Raw genomic sequence first — 16,000 nt, forward strand, 5'->3', positions numbered from 1 at the left:
CTAAAATGTTAAAAATGCTCTCTTTGTACAGTTAATGTATTACTAAAAAATAAATATAAATAGTACAGATCCTTTAAGAGACCTGAAGGTACATATTTAGAAGGATCTCATTTCAGATTTTCTTTGAGGACAGTAACCATTCTTCTAATTGCAGATGGGCTTTTTGAGAGTATGATATACTTGTATAAAGCATCCTAATTCTTAAAGTGTAGTGAATGTTAATTTGACTATTTTAGGACCCAAGTTTATTTTCCTTGTTCTATACAAGTAACATTTATTCTCAGCTTGGTTTTGTTTTATATTCCAAACTTTTTAAAGTGAAGGCATTTTATTTTATTCAATCTATTACGTTTTCACTAAATTTTATCTAGAGAGTACCAGGTATCTGAATTGAAGATGATATAAAAAGGTATGTGATTAGAAATTTAAATATCTTAGGATTGTTTTTGTTCAAATTTTCAAATGTGTAGAGCCAAATAAGTAATGACAAATATAGAACTTTGATTTGGGGGGATAGTTTTAATATAAGAATTTAATGGCAAATTGAAGGTCTTTCTCCTCCTTTTCTACAAGGTTACTGAAATCTGTTCATCACAATCCTTCAAAGTTTGGAATTCAGGAAGAAAAGCTAAAGCCATTTGAAAAGTTCTTGCTGAAGCTAGAAGGGCAGTTACTTGATGGAATGATATTTCAGGTATGAGAGCTGTATCAGACTGTAATAAATGGGCTTCTGTTAGTAGACCCAGCTCAGAATTGTAGTGGGGCACTTTTATAACATATTATTGTGACTGTATTTTTCTTTAAAAGTGCTCAAGCTTAAAACATTGATTATGTTGTAAAATATAATTATGTCAGTATCTAGTAGGTAATGAAATTAACAGTATACTGGTTGTATTTGGGATAAAGTTTTTTTTAATTATGTAAAATGATAGAACTGTTTGAGAATTAGTATGTAAACAGTTGTGTCAAGCATTTTTTTTTGTTGTTTATCTCTAGATTTTAGGTTTGTGAAACAGCCTCTTAAAAGTCTGTTTTAATTCTTCCTACACAGGGAATATAATTTGGATCTATACAATTCAGGTAGCTTCTAACCACATGTAGCTATTTAAGTTTAAATCACCCTCAGCCATACTAGCAACATTTCAAATGCTTAATAGCCACATATAATATAATTATCACACTTGTGTGTGTGCTCAGTCATGTCTGACTCTTTGCAGCCCCATGAACTGTAGCCCTCCAGTCTGCTATGTCCATGGCATTCTCCAGGCAAGAATATTGGAATGGGTTGCTGTTTCCTTCTCCAGGGGATCTTCCCGACTCAAGGATCAAACTCACATCTTCTGTGCTGGCAGGCAGATTCTTTGCTGCTGAGTCACAGGGAAGCCCTCACACCTTAAACTTAATATGTTACATGCCAGTGGTATCTCAGTAAAATGGGGAGCGGGGGGAGAGTCAGCTGTGGCTAACAGTCATACCAGTCAGCACATATAGAAAACATTTCCATCATCAGAGGAAGTTCTGTTAGATGGCACTGCTTTGGTAGTGTTCACCAGAAGTTGGCATTACAGTACACCCTTGAACAGCATGGGTTTGAACTGCACGGGTCCACTTATGTATGGATAGTTTCAATAGTAAACGCTATAGTATTACACCGTCCATAGTTGGTTGAATCCAAGTATGGAGAGGAACTGTGGATACAGAGGGCTAGCAATAAATTATATGTGATTTAACCCCCACTTGTTCAAGGTTCGACTGTATATTCCATTTAAAATCTATTTCAAGGTTACCTTTAATTTATATTTTAGATGGTCACAATTTTTACAGAATGATCACAGCTCTTGTTTGTACCAATTTTAGTACAAATCCATTAATTTTAGAAGAATTTTTTTCTTTGATTCTTTTTCTAGGAGCCATTTCTACACATGATGTATTAAAGTGCTAAGAGAGTAATTGTAACCAGAAAAAATAAAGTCTCTTCTTAAAAGTGTAAATTAAAATAATAAAACATGCTTTCCCATGCTTCATCAGATACACCTTCTGTACATTACCAAGCTCCACTGTGTCCCTTCATGTAGGATTGCAGATTTTCACTTCAGTTTTATTACTTTCATATAACTGGTGCTCAGATATATAAGTATATACATGTTCCCCATTCAGAAAGATTTAGATATTGGATTAGATTAAAAACTTGAGCCTCAGTAAAATTAAAATGATGAATGTAGGATTTTATCACTCTATATTTAATTCTGTTTCATAGCATATTAAGTCATGATAACTAATGAGAGTCTAAATTTCTCTAAATGTTTCCTGTGTAGACCTGTATAGAACAGCAGTTTGATTCTCTCAATGGAGGAGTATCTGTGTCGAAAAATAGCACTTTTGCTGAAGAATTTGCACATAGTATTCGCTCAATTTTTGCAAATGTAGAAGCCAGACTTGGTAATGTAAAATACATTTTTTTTTGTTTGTAAAGTTTTCATTTCCTTTAAAGCAGAACTGTAAGTATACTCTGTTTTTCTCTCATGTTGTTTTATAAGGAGAACCTTCTGAAATTGATCAGAGAGACAAGTATGTGGGAGTTTGTGGACTCTTTGTATTGCACTTTCAAATTTTTCGAACTGTCGATAAAAAGTTTTACAAGTCTTTATTGGACATTTGTAAGAAGGTAAGAATTTGTAACTTCTGTTTTTTTCAATTTGAATAGATGGAAAAGATTTTGGATAAAACTAGATATTTTAAAATGTGTTTTATTCCTGCTTACAAAAATGGTAATTTTTGTAATAGTTATAAAACTAATAGCATAATATTCATTTAAAAAACTAAGCTGTCCAAAAATAAGTAACCTTGTACATAAAAATATCCCATAATATAAATACAGATTAGTAGGTGCTTTTCTGGGTCTTTTCCTGTACATTAACTTCCTATTACTATTACTACATTTTTCTCTTCTCTTTCTCTTCTTTCTTTTTGTCATTCATTCCCACTATTGAAGTAGGAAAAATATGAAAGAATTTTTTTTTCCTGTCTTTGCTATTTCCATGGTGTGGTGCCTGATTTCACAGTTGAAAATTTTAATATTGTGTAGAATCAAGTATAGTGACCATGAGACCCCAGCCATCGTGGATATGTATTTTGCATTTTTTCACTAATAAAAAGTGAAAGTAAAGGTTGTAATGTTTCAAGTTTCTGTTTAATTTTTACATATTTTTGTTCATCTGAAAATCCATGAGTGTGTTTAAGTGTGTGTGCACGTGCATATGTATGTTTAATATTTAGGCAGAATAAAATTAATGTCATGCTCCACACCAGATACAGGAATGCCTTGCCATGAATTCTGTGCCATGTTAGCATAATTTTTCATATTAATGAGTATCTTTTTATAATTTTCTTGAAATAAATTGTCTTCCTTTGGCTGTTGTCAGACTGTTAAGCAGTTCATTATTTAGCCTGCATTTAATGATTTCCCCCTTTATTATATTTCCTGTTTCAGGTACCAGCGATCACTCTAACTGCTAATATTATTTGGTTTCCTGATAATTTTTTGATCCAGAAAATACCAGCAGCTGCCAAACTTCTGGACAAAAAAAGTCTTCAGGCCATTAAAATACACAGAGATACTTTCCTACAGCAGAAAGCGCAGTCACTTACCAAGTAGGTTTTATAAGTACCCATAATGAAAATATTTATATATTTTTATATTTCAGCTCTTACACTGATTCTGAATGTATGAAAAGCATTTGAATTATAAGATCAAATGTAGTTACTCATTACCAGAGAAAAGGCTGGGCAGTCTCTCCGAGATTTATTTTCTAGGTGTATGTTCTTGTTTTAAATGTTTTAGACATAAACCTCAGCTTAAGATGTGGACAAGGTATGCTTTATGGAAATACATATACGTGTGCACACTCATATATACATACACATGCTTTTTTATCAGGTGCATTACATATTTTCTGTGTGTGAAGTGAAGTCGCTGCAGTAGATGCCATTTGATGAATTAAGAACATCATGTGTACATGCTTCAGTGTTGAGTTTTGCAGGATTGATGCCATCCTTTTTTTATTTTTATGAAAGTAATGTATGTATGTATTTAAGAAGTTAAAAAGTACTAACGGCTCAAAGGGAAAAATAATTGTCCTCTGCTGAATTGCCTCCTATACCTTAGTCCTGTTCCCTAAAAGAATACTTTTAACTCCTAGTTTCTTCTAATATTTACATCTTTTAGCTTCTCTTCCTATGTGAAATTTCAAATACGCACAAAATAGAGAAAATAGTATAATGAACCCCCATGTTCTCATCATCTAGCTCAACAGTTAAGTTTACTCACTGGAGTATATTGCGTTCTCCCTGGAGTATAGTGCTAAAATTTTATGTTGACCTAGATGAAGATTTTAAGTGAGGTGTCATGGGACTTTGCCACTGGCCCAGTACTGATCACGGTTTTTATCTGTAACGTGGTTATATGATAATATGGGAAACTACCCACTTTCTGGCGATCTTCACTATTGAGGGGGAAGTTGTGTCACTCCTGTACAGTGGGGAAGAAGGAGTATGTGTGGAATGTATGAGATCCCCTAAAGCATCTTTTAGTACTCCTAAATCCTGTGATTAAAGTCATGGAGAGTGATAGCAACTCAATTCAGGCAGGACTACTCAGGGCAGATTTCAGGGCTCTCCAATACATGCTAAAACAGAGTTGAGAGATGAAGACATAAGTTTGGGGTTAGATTTCAGAGATGCGTTCAGTAGGATGGAGAGACAGGAATCAGATTTATTAGCAGTAATCTTAAAAAGATTTGGATATTTTTGTTATCAGAGGCTTAACGTTCTTTAACAATGCAATGCAATTGCTAAACATGTCAGTTTATATTTAGATTACATTAATAATTATACCCAAATTTTAGAAATTAGTTGCCATGTCTAGGCTAGGGGAATTGGTAGTTGCATTGAATTCTTACTGGTCACATAATTAGTGTTTGGTGGTGCCACATTTTAAGAGGGCCACAGAGTGCAGCATCCGTGGATGAAGCTGATCAGGATGTTAGATCTGAGAACCATGACCTTTGAAGACTTAATGGAAAAGTCTCTATATGGTTTGACCTTTAAAAGAGAAATCTGAAGAATGATGTGTTTTTTTAAAATATTTGGAGGGCATTCAGGTTGAAGAGGGAGCAGATTTAATTCCTGTGGCTTCAGAAGTTCAATCAGAACCAAAAGATGAACATGGCAGATATTAATAGTAATTGCCAATGTTTTTAAGCTTGTTCTAGGCAACCCACTCCAGTACTCTTGCCTGAAGAATCCCAAGGACAGGGGAGCCTGGTGGGCTGCTGTCTTTCAGGTCGCACAGAGTCAGATATGACTGAAGCAACTTAGTAGCAGCAGCAGCAGTAGGCCTTCTGCTAAAGGATTTAAACACAGTCTTACATAAACCCTGTAACAATCGTCTCATATGGGAAATAGTAAAATCACAACTAATATTTACCCTGTGCTTTCAGTAAGCCAGTATATTCCAGGAACTTCATATGTGTCATCTTTTTTAATCATCAGAAAATCCTGTGAGGTAGATACTGTTGTTATGGCCATTTTATAACTGAGAAAATTGAGACACAGAGAGAGTGACCTTACTCAAATTTAAACAAATGTGTTGCAGAGCTGGGAGTTCACCTCTAGAGCGCAAGCCCTTAACACTACTCTAATGTACTATTTTCATCCCATTTTCAGGTAAGGAAAATGAGGCTTAGAGAAATGAATGTGTCCAGGGCACATAGCTAGGTACATGTCAGAGAGGCCAGGCAGACCCGTGCCCAGCCTGCTCTTGAGCCTTTGCAGCAGAGTTGTGTAAGCTGCCCTGAGGACTAATGACCCTTACACCAGAGCTGCATAGGCAGAACACAGAGGACAGTCAGTCCAAGGTGCTATAGGAACTGAGTCTTCTTAAGTAAAAAATTGAATAAGTTGACTTTCAAAGATTCCTTCCCCCCATATGATAACATTTTAATGTTTCCAAATTCTTTTTTTTTTTTTTTTCTCAAAAATATACCTACACAGTCACTGCAGAGCTCCTTTGAGCTGAAGGGGGCAGTGTCTTTTTCATTGTCATAACTCTGCCAAAGAAACCTCAGATTCACAACACTGAAGTAAAGCCCAGGAGAGAGGAGTCCTGCTTGAGTCCTGATCACATTCTCCTCAAAGTGGAGGCGTTGCCCTGGGATTCTGCCCTTTATCTGTGTTCCAGACTTTTAAATCAAATTATCCACAAGTCAAATAATAAATTTTAGCACCATTTGAGGCAGAGTACAACTGTTGGTGGTGGTTGTTTAATGGAATCCTGGCTCAAAATAATTTTTCTCAGATTTGATGGTGAGGTTTTACCTCCTTAAAACACATTGAATTAATTGAAATTAATTTATTGTTTTTAAAATAAAAGAGTATACCTTAAATAGTTGTGCCCTGAAAGTTCTCATCTGAGTGATTTGATATGTATTGATAGAGTGATGTAGTGTTAATAAGCAACCTGCTTAGTAGAATTTTATTACTGATTCATCTTTTCCAGGTTGGGACAGTTTCCTAGATTTGGGCTTAAGTCCTGGCTCAGCTGAGTACAGTATGATGTTGGGCCCATTACTTAATTTCCCTGTGTGTCAATTTCCTGTTCTGTAAAATGTATATCATAATATGTTAGTTACCTCATAAGGTTAATGTGAGGATTGAATGTTAATTTGTGTAAAGTGCTTATGACAGTGATTGGGCATTTAGTAAGCATTCAGTAAATGTTAGCTTTTATTTTCAGATTCTAAATACTTCCACTGTGGTTCAAGCTGTCATCTCTTTTCCTCTGCATTATCACAGGAACTTCCTAAGTGGTTTTCCTGCTTTTACCATTGTCCCCTATATAGTTTATTTTCAGTATGCCAACCAAAGTGATACTGATCCTCCCCAGAGTTAGAGTAGATCAGTCCGCTCAAATCCGCTAGCAGGCATCCCCAACCTTCAGGATCTAATACCTTGATGACCTGAGGTGGAGCTGATATAATAATAGAAATAAAGTGCACAATAAATGTAGTGTGCTTGCATCATCCCATAACCATTCACCCCAGCTCCCCCAGGCTGTGGGAGAATCATCTTCCATAAAACTGGTCCCTTTAGTACCAACAAGGTTGAGTCTAAAGAGGGGCTTCCCTGGTGGCTCAGAAGGTAAAGCGTCTGCCTGCCATGTGGGAGACTCAGGTTCGATCCCTGGGTCAGGAAGATCCCCTGGAGAAGGAAATGGCAACCCACTCCAGTACTCTTGCCTGGAAAATGCCATGGATGGAGAAGCCTGGTAAGTTACAGTCCATGGGGTTGCAAAGAGTCAGACACGACTGAGCAACTTCACTCCAGAGGCTTTCCACTGAAGTCCTTACCAGGCCTTATACAAATCCCTTTCTGCTCTCCACTTTACCTGTTCCTCCAGCCCACTCACCCCTGTGTATCTCTGATTTCCTTTTCTGTTCTCACCCCTCTTTTCTGCTCTTCAGTCATCCTGACTTCTTTTAGTACTTGAGCATGGCACACACTCTTCTGTTTTGAGATGATTGCATTTGTTGTTTACTTTCCTAAAATTCTCATCTGTTATATATTTGCATGGATTACTTATTTATCTCCTTCTAATCTTGGCTCACGATCACTTTTTCAACAAGGCTACTTTGATCATTGTGTTTAAAATTGTACTTGCTGTCCCAGTCACTTTTCCCTGCTGTATTTTTTCCGAAGCACATATCTGACATCTCAGAGTTCAGTTACTGATTGCTTTATTGCACAACTCTTCTTTCTAGAATATAAGCTTCATGGGAGCAGAAATTTTTGTCTGTTTTGTTTACTGCTGTTTTTTGTTTTTAGTACTGAAAAACAATGCCTGGCCTGTATAGATATTCAGTGAATATTTGTTGCTTAAGTAAATTATGTGTGTATGTATAACATGTATATTTTGAAAATCTGAAAAAAAAAATCTGAAAGATGAATTGACTGCTGCCAGGAAATAGTTTATTCTAGCCAATATGAAGAAATAGAAGTAAATTTTCTTTCCTGTGCTGAATAACCTCAATATTTTCCTTTGTTAGAGATGTACAGTCTTACTACGTCTTTGTGAGCTCATGGATGATGAAAATGGAATCTATTTTATCTAAAGAGCAGAGAATGGATAAATTTGCTGAAGACCTCACCAGTAGATGTAATGTTTTTATACAGGTAGTTTCATCTTCTTTCTTAGAATGTTTGGATCATTTATTTGTTAATCCACTATACAGAAGGTACACTGTGAAAGAACTGTGAAGGGTGAAATATGTTTTTGTGTTTAAAACTGAAATTGATTTGGTTATGTAAGCTTGAATCTGTGTGACTTGTTTAGATTTTCTAATATATGGTTTTAATATATGCATCTAATATATGCAAATATATACTCCTTCCAAGTCCTGACTTCTTAGCTGTATCCCATAAGTTTTGATGTGTTGTATCTGTATTATTCTTTACTTCAAAATACTTAAAAAAAAATCATTGTGATTTCTTCTTTGCTCTCTTGACTGTTTTGAAATAGAATTCTTCATTTCCAAATGCATGAGGATTTCCTAGTTACCATTATTGATTTCTCCCAGTATGAAAATACTTTCAGTATTGAAGTTTGTTGAGATTTGCATGGTGGATTAGGCTATAGACAACCTTGGCAAACATTTCATGTTCACTTAAAAAGAACGTAGTTTGCTTTTTGTTGGTCATGGTATTTTATATATATCAAGAAGGATCATATTTAATTATTTTGTCTGAATATTCTGTCAGTTACTGAGATAATTGGGTTGGAATCTCCCACTGTGTTATAGATTTGTCTTATTTATCCTTTGTAGCTTTGTCAACTTTTATTTTATGTATTTTTAGACTAAATAGGCATAACATTTAGAATTGTTATAGCTTAGTGGTGAGTCAAACTTTTTATCATGTCTGGTAATGCTTTTTGTCATAGGTCTCTTGTGTGTGATAGTAACATAGCTAGCTGTACCAGTTTTCTTTTAATTAGGTCTGTCTGCAAGGTCCATTGGTTACCATCCTTTTATTTGCAACCTGTTTGGCCCCTTTATTTAATGTGTGTCTCCTTTCAGTTCAGTTCAGTTACTCAGTTGTGTCCAACTCTGCAACCCCATGAATTGCAGCACGCCAGGCCTCCCTGTCTATTACCAACTCCCGGAGTTCACCCAAACTCCTGTCCATCGAGTCAATGATACCATCCAGCCATCTCATCCTCTTTCGTCCCCTTCTCCTGCCCCCAATCCCTCCCACCATCAGGGTCTTTTCCAGTGAGTCAACTCTTCGCATGAGGTGGCCAAAGTATTGGAGATTCAGCTTTAGCATCAGTCCTTACAATGAACACCCAGGACTTATCTCCTTCAGAATGGACTGGTTGGATCTCCTTGCAGTCCAAGGGACTCCCAAGAGTCTTCTCCAACACCACACTTCAAAAGCATCAATTCTTCGGCGCTCAGCTTTCTTCACAGTCCAACTCTCACATCCGTTTATGACTACTGGAAAAACCATAGCCTTGACTAGACAGACCTTTGTTGACAAAGTAATGTCTCTGCTTTTGAATATGCTGTCTATCTAGGTTGGTCATAACTTTTCTTCCAAAGAGTAAGTGTCTTTTAATTTCATGGCTACAGTCACCATCTGCAGTGATTTTGGAGCCCAGAAAAATAAAGTCTGACACTGTTTCCCCATCTATTTCCCATGAAGTGATGGGACCAGATGCCATGATCTTCGTTTTCTGAATGTTGAGCTTTAAGCCAACTTTTTCACTCTCCTCTTTCACTTTCATCAAGAGGCTTTTTAGTTCTTCTTCACTTTCTGCCATAAGGGTGGTATCATCTGCATATCAGAGGTTATTGATGTTTCTCCCGGCAATCTTGATTCCACCTTGTGTTTTTTCAAGCCCAGCATTTCTCATGATGTACTCTGCGTAGAAATTAAATAAGCAAGGTGACAATATACAGCCTTGAGGCAGGTCAGGTGGTCTGGTATTACCATCTCTTTCGGAATTTTCCACAGTTTATTGTGATCCACACAGTCAAAGGCTTTCACATAGTCAGTAAAGCAGAAATAGATGTTTTTCTGGAACTCTCTTGCTTTTTCCATGATCCAGCGGATATTGGCAATTTGATCTCTGGTTCCTCTGCCTTTTCTAAAACCAGCTTGAACATCAGGGAGTTCACGGTTCACATATTGCTGAAGCCTGGCTTAGAGAATTTTGAGCATTACTTTACTAGCATGTGAGATGAGTGCAGTTGTGCAGTAGTTTGAGCATTCTTTGGCATTGCCTTTCTTTGGGATTGGAATGAAAGCTGACCTTTTCCAGTCCTGTGGCCACTGCTGAGTTTTCCAAATTTGCTGGCATACTGAGTGCAGCACTTTCACAGCATCATCTTTTAGGATTTGAAATAGCTCCACTGGAATTCCATCTCCTCCAGTAGCGTTGTTCGTAGTGATGCTTTCTAAGGCCCACTTGACTTCACATTCCAGGATGTCTGGCTCTAGGTGACTGATCACACCACCGTGATCATCTTGGTCATGTTTAAGCAACATGTATTTCTCCCCAATGAAACTCTTATGTATGTCAATACTGATACTCATATTTAATTAGCACCTGATTAATTGCTTTTTATTTGTCTCACTTGTTCTGTGTCTGTATTCTTTTCTTGCTCTCTTTTGAATTGTTTATTTTTCCTTCTGTTACTTTCATTCAGTATTTTACTGTTCTTTTAGTGGTTACTATAGAGATTTTAAGATGCATTATTGAACGTTCAACTCCAATATAAATGAGTAATTCAATTTCCAGACAGTATAAGGCTCTTGAAGTGAAGTGAAATCGCTCAGTCGTGTCCGACTCTTTGCGACCCCATGGACAATAGACTGCACCAGGCTCCTGCGTCCATAGGATTTTCTAGGCAAGAGTACTTGCCATTTCCTTCTCCAGATAAGGCTCTTAAGCCCTTTAAATTCTATTTACCCCTTCTCACCTATGCTCCTGTTGTGTATTTTGATTCTATGTATATTTTAAACCATGTAAGGCATTGTTGCTATTGTTTTTTAATAGTATTCATTTAGATTTACCCATATATTTACCTGTTCTGTTGCTTTTTATCCTTTTTGCATCCCTTCATCTTTCTACTTGTGGAATACCTGTTAAAATTTCACTTAATTTTTTATTGTTTTCTGGCTTCCTTTGTTTTTGTTGAGAAGGCAAGGCAGCTGTCAATTTTGCTGTTTTTTTCAATATATGTCTTTGTTGGATTGCTTATAAAATTTACTTTTTGGTTTTTAAGCAGTATTTTTTTATGCACCTACATGAGGTTTTCTATGTGTTTTTGCTGCTTGGGATTTGTAAAGCTTTTGGAATTCGTGGAAAATTCTCAGTCATCAACTCCTTAAGTACTGTTCCTGTTCTATTCTGTTTTTTATTTCTTCATCTAACCTACTATTAAATCTATTGACTTAATACTAATCTACTGACTTTTAAAACTTTTTCTTAGTTCTTAGTTTTAATTTTCAGTTTGTTTCTTTTTTATAGTTTCCAATTTTCTGAAATAATTTTGTGTTTTATTTCATTTTGCGTACTTAGCGTGATTACTTTGAAGATCATGTCCAATGATTGCATTATCTAGCTATTTCTAATCTATTTTTTGTTTGTTTTTTGAATATATCTTATCTCTTTCTATGCCTAGTGATTTTTAATAACCCAAATTGTATATAGAACTATAGAAATAATTTGAAGATCTGGGTATTGTGTTTCTTCCTCCAGAGAGAATTTAATATTTGCTTCCAATACACGTTAGTCTAGGACAACTAGTAACTGAGATTACCTCAGCCCAGTCATGGGTTTAGATGATCTAAATCAGTACCTAAATTGTATGATGGCTGTTTTTTTCTAGTTCACCCTGACTTTTTAGGGGAAAGTTTTTAAGAATCCCAATTCAGAGCCTGGTTGATTTAGCAGGACTCCCTCCTCTCCTTGATGGGCCATGAGCTCCTGTTTTTATCCTCAGGGATCCTGAAAGATATGTCTGGCTTCCGTCTTTGTTATCCTCTTTTGGAATGGGCAGATGCCTCTATGGGAAAGCAGCCTCAAATGCCGAGCTCATGTCTCTGGGTTTCTGTCTTCTCGCTATCATGGCCTTGTGGTTTCTTATTTTCTTGATAGCTCTTTGATACCTTCCAACAGTTAAAGAAAATGTTTTGTCCAGATTTTCTGGTTGTTTTATACAGGAACGTTGGTCCAACTTATCTATTCTGCCTTTTATAGAAACAGACCCCAGACCTTCCCCCATCCCATTTAGGTGTTTAAAAGTCATCCTTCATGTATATCCTTCACAAATTAATGGCCATGAATTAATTTGGGAATGAGGTAATAGTAGCTTGTGACCTCTCTGCCTCCTCCCACTTCTCCCCCCAAAAAAACCTCTTTTTCTGCCTGCCTTAGAGCTACACTTTCCCTGTTCCTTGTCTCTGCTTCTTCACTGTGCCCAGTGCTGCAGTAGGCTCAGGGTCTGGTGTAATAGCCCTGTAGCTGGCAAGGTAAGACTTGCGACTCTGCTGCATGTATCCCCCAAGCTCTGATCTTACTGCCACCTCTTAGGAAGCTACCTACTCTCTCATTTCTTAATTGTGTTGCGTCTCTTCACCATTATTATTGGTTCACAGAAAATTCCCCCTCCCTGCATTGTGTCGTTCCTTTAGTCGGCCACTGTTACTCATGGTGGAGCTGGAGAAAAAGGTTGAGAATCACTGGCATATAGCTGCTGCCCTGGCTCCTTGGATATATTCACAATAATATAGTTTAGGTTCATCTCTAAAGTGTACATGTATCTCTTTTTGGTCCTTCTCTATAAACCCAAAGAATCTGCATTATTCTGTTTCTGTGTGTCCTTTTTGGATCTAAATGAAAATATGTTTGAGAAGTAATACCCTTTTTCTTATTTTGTATTCTATACTGTTTTCTTGGGTTTATTAGCACTAAATTTTTTTTAATCCTCACAGGACTTCTGGCTTCCTTTATAAGTAGAAGGGTAAGAGGGACCCTGTTCTTGGGGCTGGAAGGAGAGAAAGTCGATTTAGCAGCAATAAGCAGGGGACATAGTAGCAGATGGATGGTAGGGGTTGGTTCTGGATGAGAAAGAAAGGGGAGATTGTTTTGGAACTGAGGAATGCTGTGGAACGTCTGTACTGGCCAGAGAACAGCTCTCTTTTTCCTCATTTTTCAGTTCCTACTTCCTTAGAGCCCTCAGCTCTTGTCTTAAGCTGCAGCAAATAGGTTGCATAACTTTGAAACTTCACCACCATGTATAATACTGCATGTAAAGAGTATTTCAAAATCTTAAATGCACTCTAGAAGCACTAGATATTGGCGAGTTGAAGAATTATTATCACACAGAGAATGAAATCTTGAAGAAATGAAACCTTTTATTGTGATTTTAATTGATGTTTTATGTTGTTTTTTTATAGGGATTTTTATATGCTTATAGTATTAGTACCATTATTAAAACCACAATGAATCTCTACATGTCCATGCAAAAGCCAATGACCAAAACATCAGTGAAGGCGTTGTGCAGGCTTGTTGAACTTCTTAAGGTAAGTTTTGGATTATTTTACCTTGCCATTATCACTGAGAAATGATCTAAGCATAAAGTAGGATTTTTAGGAGTAAGGTTTGACTTCTTGATTATGAGTATAAAAAATTATGGGAATGTATATTTGTCTCTTAGTTAGATAAAGGAACTAGCCAGTGACAGAAATTTCTTGAATAATTTTCTGTGAATGGCCAATATACTTAAACTTTATTAAAAGTTAACATGTAGTCAAAGAGAAAAGAAGGAAAAGGAAAAGATTAGTCAAAATATTAGTAGTTTTACTCATGGAAAGTTCTAAATGTGTTGCATGAGTTCTAAATGTGTTCTAAATGTGTTGCATGAGTTTTAAAAACTACACATAAAATGTTATAGTATTAAAATGCATATGAGGCTAGTCAGCATGAGGCTGTTTATTTTGTAATTTTAGAGGAAGTGTTGTAATCTTGGGATTTGAAAGGTTTTGAAAATGTGGTAAAACATTTCTTAGCATACTCATAAGTAAAAAAATAAAACTATAGGCGGGAGAGCGTACATGTAGCTTTCTGTAAAACCTGAGCTAAAGATTTGCTAGTGAATTTCTGTTAATAGTGGCTTTAGGGCTTCCCTGGTGGCTCAGAGGTTAAAGCGTCTGCCTCCAATGTGGGAGACCCGGGTTCAATCCCTGGGTTGGGAAGATCCCTTGGAGAAGGAAATGGCAACCCACTCCAGTGTTCTTGCCTGGAGAATCCCATGGACGGAGGAGCCTGGTAGGCTACAGTGCGCAGGGTCGCAAAGAGTCGGACACGACTGAGTGACTTCACCTTCACTTTCTTTAGATTTGCCTAGGAAATAAATATAGTTTGGAGATCTTGTCTTTAGATTTTTAGCCATTTTTTCCTTAAGGTATTATTAGTTATATTTATTTTTAATGAAATGCAAATACAAAAGTATATATATGTATACATAAATGCATGTATATCTTATATTTAATATGTAAGCATAATTTAAAAATACTGAACACTTAAAAACCTATCATCCCATTTAGGAAAGCAGATGTTACCAGTATTTTCAAAGCCCCCTGTGTTGTCGTTCCCAGACTGCATCCTAATCTACCCGCTTGGAGGACCTGCTGTCCTGAACTTTATTGTTCCCTTGTTTCTTTGTAGTTTGTGGCATATGACTGAACTTACCAACCACTCATTCTTTAGTTATAAATGTTTTTGAAGTTTTTATTAACGGAGTGATGTCTCATGTATTCTTTGGCTTGGTTTCTTTTTACTCAAGGGTGTTACCATGTTGGAACGAGTAGCTGTAGTTCATTAATTTTCATTACTGTGTAGTCTTCCTGGGTTTGGACTTTGGGTTGTTTCCAGTTTTTGCTATTTTAAATCATGTTGCCATTCTTTTATTAATTTATGTTTCTTGGTGTAATTGTGCAAAAGTTTTTATGAGGTGTTATAAACCTATGAGTGGATTGCTGGGTTTTATGCTATGTATATAATCAGCTTTTAAGATGATGCTAGATTATTTTTCAGGTAGTTAACATCAGTTTACATACCTCTGTCAATATATTAGATTTCTGTAGTTCCCTACTTGGCCAACATTGGTATTATCAACTTTTTGTGTGTTTGTGTGCACGTAAACTTATGTATTAGTATTTATAGATGACTTTATGCTTAATGTTTCCCTGATGATTAATGATAATATCTTTTCAAATATTATTAACTGCTTCTTTTGGAGAAATATTTTCATTTCTTTTGTTCAGGTATTTGTTGAATTGTTTGCCTTTTAAAAAAAGTGTTTGATTTGTTTGGTGTCCACATATTCTGAGTACTAATCTCGTGTGTGTGGCAGGTATTTTCTCATACATTGGTTTATCTTTCAATTTTATTTATAGTGGTTTTTGATAAACAGAAATTTATAATTTTAATACAATTGGATTGACCAGTCTTACCCTTTATAGTAGTGCCTTTTTCATCTCATTTATAAATTTCTTACCAGGCCCAAAGTCATAAAGATATTCTAGAATTGTGCCTAAATATTTTAAGTTTTAAGTTGATTCTCACAGAATCACTTCTGATTCTTTTTAGGCGATAGAGCATATGTTCTACAGGAGAAGCATGGTTGTGGCTGACTCAGTCTCACATATAACACAGCACCTTCAGCATCAGGCTCTTAATTCTATTTCTGTGGCCAAGGTATAAAAGCATAATTATATTGTCTTTCTAGTTTGCCCTTCTGTTGTTTTGTGTGTTCTAGTTAAGCATGTTTATCCACAGTATTCTTGGTTATAATCTCCAAGGTATTCCATGATTTTACTGAGAGTGGTCAGGATTATCTTTAGCCTGAATTTCTAGCATTAACACAGTTCTACT

At 36.1% G+C, this 16,000-nt stretch overlaps 1 protein-coding gene across 2 annotated transcripts in view; it reads left to right on the plus strand.

Annotated features, from left to right (window-relative positions):
- Positions 1 to 16,000, plus strand: part of WASHC4 (WASH complex subunit 4) — a 57,892-nt gene that overhangs the window by 12,503 nt on the left and 29,389 nt on the right. For both annotated transcript variants that reach the window (XM_004006690.6, XM_027967682.3), the window contains 7 exons: positions 574 to 694; positions 2,316 to 2,439; positions 2,538 to 2,665; positions 3,491 to 3,651; positions 8,103 to 8,229; positions 13,522 to 13,647; positions 15,716 to 15,823. In XM_004006690.6, coding sequence (XP_004006739.3) covers positions 574 to 694; positions 2,316 to 2,439; positions 2,538 to 2,665; positions 3,491 to 3,651; positions 8,103 to 8,229; positions 13,522 to 13,647; positions 15,716 to 15,823 — 895 coding nt within the window. The remainder of the gene's footprint in view (positions 1 to 573; positions 695 to 2,315; positions 2,440 to 2,537; positions 2,666 to 3,490; positions 3,652 to 8,102; positions 8,230 to 13,521; positions 13,648 to 15,715; positions 15,824 to 16,000) is intronic.

Source organism: Ovis aries, chromosome 3 (genome assembly GCF_016772045.2).
Source record: "Ovis aries strain OAR_USU_Benz2616 breed Rambouillet chromosome 3, ARS-UI_Ramb_v3.0, whole genome shotgun sequence".
NCBI classification, from domain to species: domain Eukaryota; kingdom Metazoa; phylum Chordata; class Mammalia; order Artiodactyla; family Bovidae; genus Ovis; species Ovis aries.